Source organism: Pinus tabuliformis, chromosome 3_1, assembly GCF_031772625.1.
Source record: "Pinus tabuliformis cultivar Carrire ecotype Pingquan chromosome 3_1, CPIR1, whole genome shotgun sequence".
NCBI lineage: Eukaryota > Viridiplantae > Streptophyta > Pinopsida > Pinales > Pinaceae > Pinus > Pinus tabuliformis.
The window spans coordinates 718,568,866-718,577,373 of NC_142301.1; the positions used below are offsets into that span (position 1 = coordinate 718,568,866).

Sequence of the window (8,508 nt, forward strand, 5' to 3'; positions counted from 1 at the left end):
AACCAAAGCTCACATAGTCTCAGGGTCCATTTTCAGAATGACTACAAACTGTATTAGGGTTTCCAGTGGAATGTAAGTATACATGTAACAAATACCCACAAATTTTGGTGAATAACCGGACGAGCTTCTGCTTTTTCTAGCAGGCAATGGAAACTTTCAAAATCATAAATTTTGCATCCTTTCAACTCAATTGTATGATTCATTAACGAGCCAACAGAAATGCATGCACTCCACCATTTAATTGTACGCTAGAAATTCATGAACATTGTTCCTCCAATTGAAAGAATACCTGGGTGATATTCATCATCATGCAAATTTGTTATGAAAAATAAATACAAGATTCCGATGCTTAATGCTTCCAACAGTCTCTAACTCAGTTTCGAATTCCCGCAAACTTTGTGGATGGTGTGTGTATATATAGTCTTTTAATAGCAATTGTCTTACAATTCTTGAGAATACATTTATAAACTGTGCTCGTAGCCCCATAACCAATTATATATTTCTCATTCAAATTTTCTGTCAATCGCATTATGTCATCATACATGAGAAGGGCCATGTCCATGTGCAATATTACTAACCTTGGAGAACCTGGTCAGGACATCAAAGCATTTTTTAAACAAAGGACACATATTGATGTTGATATAATTCTTAAATCCATGATATGATCCAGAGAAATAATACCTTGACCCATTTTGTTCGCATCCCCTTTAGTAAATGGCTTAGGCTGATTTGAACGGTAGAGAGCTATAATGATCATACATACTAATAAAACTGAACCCAACGAGATGCAAACAATAGCTGGTGTTGAGACGGAAGCTGTCCATTTTCAAAATCAACTCAATACTCTTAAAAATATAATTTCACAGGAAATTTAATCACAAAACAGAACTAATCCATGGAATCTAAAATTTATTTCTGTTTTCACCTTTCGATTGTCTGGAGTATATCCCACAAAGTGATCCAATCCAATTGCCACAAAGATCTAAACATGTTATTATTATAGTGAATTTTGGATTTGGGTAAAAATCTCAAAAATTTTATTTTTGTAAATACAGTGTTTGAATTATATTTTTAGAATAGAAATAAATTTAACACCGTCAAAAACACATAATTTTTATTTACATTTACTAAAATCTCTGCAATTTTTTTCTTTCAAGAAATTCCAAAGAAAAAAACATAATCGTTAAACTAAAATCAGACTAAAATCAGTGGATGAAAGCACTTACAGACTTTGTCCTTGCCGGATGTGCAACAGTGACCACAAAAAAATAGATATGAATATTGATTTTTATTTTAATGTGTTTTTATGATGTTTTTAACAACATTGTTGTTTACATATTCATTTATAAGGAAGTAAGAAAATGGAGGAAATTAGACATGAATGGGAGGTAACTATCAAAGGCACCAAGCAAGTGTTCACTTGTCTTGTTGGTGGCTGTGCGGGGAATTTGAGTCGATCTAAGCTATCTGGCCTTAATCATCATCGCACTACCACCCACAATCTCCCACCAATTCCTCCACGTCAAAGAGGTCGAGCAAGAGATGCAAATGCTACATGGGCGGTCAAATCAACAAGTGCAGTTAAAAGGCAAAATGCCAAAATACAATATGACTTAGATGCAAGGCTATGTCGTGCACGACAACAAGCATATAAAAGATTTGTCAATGAAGAAATTCTTTCAGCTGTAAGTATTTATTAGTATTTATTTGTATATGATTTTTTATTAATATTGTCAATGAAGAAATTCTTTCAGCTGTAAGTATTTATTAGTATTTATCTGTATATGTTTTCTATTAATATTAATTTATTGTTGTGGACTAAATTCATTGAAACTTGTTTTCACAGTCAGTTGCTACATTTGATCAGCTTAATGACACTTCGAAGCAAAGGATTTGTGAAAAAATTCAACGTTGGGATCAGAGTCTACCTCGTAGACGCATGCAGACAATGAAGCGCATAGATATTGCTATAAAAGAGAAAGCAAGCACTGAGGTTCCCGATGATGTGGGGGAAGAAGGATCAGATGGGCACAGCCATATATTAAACTTTGATGAAACCAATCAGGACAATGACAACACAGTTGAGTCCATTTTTTTGCAGATATTAATTTTTTAGACATTTTAACATTAAATAATATTTATATTTATTATAATTGTATACTAATTTCTCATTGTTATTGATATGCATAGCCTAATCAACAAAATTCCCCAAATTCAAGCCACCAACCATTGCGACGCTCACCTAGATTTCAAGGTTTTCAAGGGGTTACTGGGCCAGTAAGTTTTTAATCCATATAACCTATTCCAGCGAAAATATTAATATATAAATTGTTATGTTTTACCATAATGATGGGATTAAATTGTTATGTTTTACCATAATGATGGGATTAAATTGTTATGTTTTACCATAATGATGGGATGAGAAATGGATGTCCTGTATTATATATCCTTATCTTTGATTTTTTTTTATTATGTGCGTGTGTGTTATTTCTTATTTATGGTGCAGGTGTTCCCTTTGGAACCATCACAATCAATGAAAACCCCTTGTAGAAGCCTTAAGAAGAATGGAAATGAAATGGTTCAAATGCTACAACCATCTTCATGTCCAATGTCACAATGCAAGGTAAGACTATATTTATTTATACTCTTATAATTTTATCATATTTTTACATTTAATTCTTTTTGATTCACATACTTATATCTATGTATAATCTAATGTTCAGAGTAATGAATATACATCTCCTAAAACACCTTTGCACATGTATGATGGTGGACATGATACTCAGCAAAAATCACATTCTCCTCAACCATTGCGGCATTCACCTAGACTTCAAGATAAATTAGGAGAGGTAAGTTATATACTACATATCTTAGCTCATAATAACATTGACGTATTTTTTTATGACTAGTTAATGCATTTTCTTTTCATATTCCTTACATGTTCACCATATTCTCATTATATCTATATAGATTTTGATATTTATTGATAGCTAGTCAATGAAATGTCTTTTCATATTCGTTACATGGTCAACATATTTTCATTATATCTATGTGGATTTTGATATTTATTGATAATGTTTTAATTTCCACAGAAAACAAAAAAGATAAATGTTGATGCTATGGTTAAAAGGACCAAAATCACGCCAAAGGACTTGAAAGCTCGTGGGTTCAAGTCACGCAAACAATACATAGAGCATATATGCTCAACTAGCATTGCTCTCACTAAACCCACTAGGTTTGCTACTTTGAAGGCTAAACATTCCAGCAAGTTTAAATGACTTAGGCTACAATAATATAACTTTAGCCATTGTTTTATCTATAAAGGGGCTACAAGGACAGTTTCAATATATGTAATCTCTGTATTTTTTAGACTTTTTAATACATCATTTTTTTTTCCAAAAATTGTTTCCAGGTGCTAAGTATGTCTTTAAAATGCCAACATCTAATTTTAGTTACAACTTTAATGTACTAAAAAAAACCATTAATAAAATAATGAAAATTATCTCTGCGTTATTGTTATTTTCTCCTTGCATTTAATAGAACTACTTCAACCAAAAGAAAAAACAAAAAACAAAACCTAAAGTTTAGAGGATCATTAGTTGTGGGTTTGTTATCGAGGTAGGATTCTCCTTAAAACAAATAGTATCAATATCCCAAGGTTATAATGCGAGTTTTGTTCCAAAAATATCTCTTATCTTGGCCATAAAAACAAACAATATCAATGTCCAAGGTTATAACGGAAGTTTTGTTCCAAATAATCTTAATCTTAGCATCATTACATCATCGTTACAAATAAATTCAATTATTTAGAATTCATAATATTTGATAAGACTGAAACTATGCCCTAACTCACTTATAAATAATGATTAATTACGTTAAATATTAATTCTTTCCAAAAACTAAAATATAAGAATTACAATTAAAAGATGTTGTTATTAGTTGAGATATAGTTCCTACTTTAAATTTATTTTTAAATAATAAAGTGAAGGTATAAAAGTTATAATTTTTTTATAAAAAGTTTATTTAGAAATTTTGTAATTTTATTTTTTTTAATTAATAAAATATTTTGATAGAAAGTTTATTTAATTTTTTGTAAATTATATTTAAGCGATGGGTTGGAAAAAATATAATAATTACTTTTTAATTAATATAAAAATTAATATTTAAAATATTAATATTTAATAAATCTTATTTTATTATAAAACTAAACAAGTTTTTTTTGTTATTAAAATTATGGATATGATTATGTATATTATATATATGGATAAGTATTACGAAAGTAAGAGGTTTCTTAAAATTATTTTTCACTTTATTCAAAGTCACTTTTTTCTCAAGCTAAAATGACATAATATTTAATGAAAAGTTTTGTCGTGATAAAGAAATATGAGGAAGAATAAAACTAAGATATTATAATGATGAGATGAACTCGAATTTCTAAAATCAAAAGTCATTCCTTGTCTTAATTAGTGTGAAGAACTCGAATTTTACAAGAAAATTCTTCCAAGAGAATAAATGATGATTTAATCACAAAAGTTAATTCCACTTTAGAATAGAATACCAAAATCAAGGAAAGAGGGAAGAACCCTGCAAGTGTATAACCCTTATAAGCCCCACAGACTCGTCGGAGTCCCTCCCTAGGCCCTAAGAAAAAGAGATAATTATAACCTGTGGAGAGAGTAATGAATGATGCTCTAATGGAGATGATGGTGAAGAACCACCCCATCATGATAGTTTGGATAAATCCCATACCATGGTTACCTCATCAAGAAGTAATATAAGTTCTAGTAAGAAATAGTCAAAACAAGCAGAAGGGCTCACCGACATGAAAGTAAATATTATTGTAGTCCTCGATTGGGTAGCACTATGTCTAGTAGAAATTCAAAGAATAGTAGAATAATTAACTATATAGGAGCCAACCATTTTTGAAGAACAATTATTACTATGCATAATACTCATTATGATAAGGCTAGTATGAAGTTACAAATTGAGAAGGTGCATATTAGGAACAAGAAGGTGACAAAGAAATGAAAATCGAAAGTAGATGTCTTAGGAGTTGGACCTACTAGACTTCTTAAATTACATATGGCTAAAAGGGACACGCTTACACATTTTGACATAGAGCAAGAAATTGAGAACATGTGATTAAAGAGGAAGATCAATGAACTTGAAGAAGCTCTCAGCCATAGACCTTCATTTATGCACCCTTTAGCTATCCCAAACCTAGAACTTGTACCAACAGTCACGCTTAATACACTAAATAGAATTATGAATGCAATAAAACCATTGAATGGAATTAGGACTTAAGCCATAGACAATATCAATATGTGACTAATAGTTACTGAACACGCATGGGAGCTATTTCTAAATTTAAGAAAGCTCTCTCAAAGATTTCTTCTTTTACAAATTATTTGCTAAAGGACTTGGAACATGATTAACACTTTGCTCATAGTGATTTAATGATATTTATTACTAGAATTTCTACCCTTAATGACTTTCAAAAAACCCAACAAGGGATTTCAAATGGGGAGCAAATAAAATAGATAAAGGCAAGATTATATGCTAGAATCAAAATGTTAAAGGATGCTATTTTCGAGTGTATAAAGATTAATGACTAACGAAGCAATAGTTTCTTTAAATGTATTAAAGTTGTTGAAGATATTCATGGGTCAAGAATGATTACAGACTCCACGTTAGTTCCAAAAGATGTGCTACAAGAATTGGAAGTTATTAAGACATTATGGGGTAATGAGTTCGACAACTTAACAAATTCTTTGAAGGAAGAAATAAAAAAATGGTTAGTTACATATAATAATGAGAATGAAGACCAACTATCAGTCATAAATCAATTATGTTCAAATACAAAAGAAACATATGAGCATACTTTTGCATTAGATGTAAGACACGACATAATCATCCTTCCTATGGATTATATTAAATAATGGCTTAGAAAATATTTAAATGAAATTGTTAATCCTGAATAACTTCCCCATTGGTTAGATTAACAAATATGAAAAGACTAATGTATACTCCAACATTTGATGCTATAAGGGATAGATAATTCATTAAGTCAGTCATCCTTCTGCAATTTTGTGAGTGTTCTATATTTTATTTGAAGCAATTCCCATTTATTTCTCCCTAGTCTTAAATCATCCAACTTTGTTAAGTTTGTTATACATTTGTAATTCTGTCTGCATTCCTTTTGCTTTCTTCTAGCTTAATATATACCATTTATTGTTCCTCAAGAGTCCCATTCGAGTTCCATTCTAGTCCCTTAAGGATGAATGCATTCAATTTACATTTAAGTATTAGGAATTTTGTAGAGTACTTTACACACTTGCTCTATTTGAACTTAAAGTGTGTAATATCTTTTTGACTCTTATAGAGAGCTATTTCCAAGAGCGCATGGAATTTGTGGTTTCGTATACTTTTAATTAAGCATTGAAATCTCATGAATGTTCTCCTATGATTGTTTATGATATTGAATGAAATCATTTTAGAGCTCTTTAAAATATTTGGACCATTTCTTTATTTTTTGTCTATGTATTTGTTTCAAATGTGTCTCCCTCATGATATGTGAATGGATATGTGCCATGGAATGACGTAATTAAATAGTATTTACTTCTTTTTGTTTTTATTTATTTTCTTTAAAATCACATGGTCCACTCAAAGGTGAATATGTTGAATGTTTAATTCCACATTTTTGAGTTAATCAGAAAATGTGAGTGTGTGAAAGAGGAGTATCACCTCTATAAAAACACCATAGAATATATAAAAGTCCCTAGGATGTTGACTTTTATCATTGACGGGAAACGAGATCAACAACATTGTGTCTTTTGATATGAGGCTTATAGGTATTCTTCAAACAAGATTTCATAATTTTGTGAAAGAGCCAAATCCTAGTGAGTTGCCCAATAAGTCTATGATCAACAAGGGCCAAGATTTTGTATCTTCACATGGTAGGATATAGCATGGCTTCTAGAATTTTCTCAATTCTCTTCACAAATATGTTTAGTTGATATTTGGAAATCTTAGTGTAGGTCGTAACCATGGTTTCAAAAGCTAGACCTTAAGCATCGAGAATGGATTGCAACCCCCTTTGAAGGGGGTATCCATTACACTTAGAATAAAGTTTTTCAATTGGCATTAAGGTTTCTCAAAGCACCCATAAATAATTACTAATTGTTACTATGTATTAACTTTTCTTAATGTGCAATTTGATTGAGGATCAGTAATTGATTTTGGCCCATTTTTGGATCAGTATTAACACATCCACATTGCTACTATAAATTTTAAACTTATAAGAAGGGTAACACATGTAAATTGAATTAGCTATGTATCATTTAGTATTAGTGGTATACTTTACGGGTGTCTTTTAAGCTATGGATACTATTTATACATGTAGATTCCTTTTAAACTCATGTTTATCAAGTATTAAAATGGATTGAATTTCTTTAATACACATAGATCCTTCTTAAATCCATATCTATTAAATATTGAGAGGGATCAAGTTTATTAGTGTATATATTTTTTTAAATAATTTTAAACATTATATAGTTTGAATTTTGCTTTTCGTATTCATCACCGTAATTTGGATATATAATTTTTTGATCAAATTGCATCTTTTTCATTACTGAAATTGTGTTTTTGAATGCATAAAGGGATTCAATATCCTCAAAACCCCTATTGCACTTGGATTATGCAATATCAACAATTAATATTTAAATTTCTAACAATTCTTATAATTTTTTAGTTAGATTTTGGGAAAAAATGGCTGGACAATGTGGGCATATACGGAAGCTGGGCATATACGAAAAATGTGGGCATATACGGAAGATGTGCGCATATACGGAAACTGGGCATATACGGAAGATGTGGGCATATACGAAAACTGAGCATATACGGAAGATGTGCGCATATGCCCAAACTGGGCATATACGGAAGATGTGTGCATATACGGAAGATGTGGGCATATACGGAAACTGGGCATATACGGAAGATGTGTGCATATACGGAAACTGGGCATATACGGAAGATGTGCGCATATGCCCAAACTGGGCATATACGGAAGATGTGCGCATATACGGAAGATGTGGGCATATACGGAAACTGGGCATGTACGGAAGATGTGCGCATATACGGAAGATGTGCGCATATACGGAAACTGGGCATATACGGAAGATGTGCGCATATACGGAAGATGTAGGCATATACGGAAACTGGGCATATACGGAAGATGTGCGCATATACGGAAGATGTGGGCATATACGGAAGATGTGGGCATATACAGAAACTGGGCATATACGGAAGATGTGCGCATATGCCCAAACTGGGCATATACGGAAGATGTGCGCATATACGGAAGATGTGGGCATATACGGAAATTGGGCATGAACGGAAGATGTGCGCATATACGGAAGATGTAGGCATATACGGAAGATGTGCGCATATACGGAAGATGTGGGCATATACGGAAACTGGGCATATACGGAAGATGTAGGCATATACGGA

The 8,508-nt window shown here is 31.6% G+C and overlaps 1 protein-coding gene and 1 pseudogene across 1 annotated transcript; one reads left to right on the plus strand and one right to left on the minus strand.

The window, feature by feature from the left end:
- Positions 1 to 373: 373 nt before the first annotated feature.
- Positions 374 to 978, minus strand: LOC149189291 (LRR receptor-like serine/threonine-protein kinase ERECTA pseudogene; annotated as a pseudogene).
- A 516-nt stretch (positions 979 to 1,494) lies between these two features.
- On the plus strand, positions 1,495 to 3,278 carry LOC149189292 (uncharacterized). The gene is made up of 6 exons (XM_089410182.1): positions 1,495 to 1,685; positions 1,847 to 2,080; positions 2,191 to 2,277; positions 2,507 to 2,623; positions 2,724 to 2,849; positions 3,093 to 3,278. The coding sequence occupies exons 2-6, from the start codon at positions 1,940 to 1,942 to the stop codon at positions 3,276 to 3,278; spliced, it is 657 nt and encodes a 218-aa protein (XP_089266308.1). The 5' UTR covers positions 1,495 to 1,685; positions 1,847 to 1,939.
- Positions 3,279 to 8,508: the final 5,230 nt, after the last annotated feature.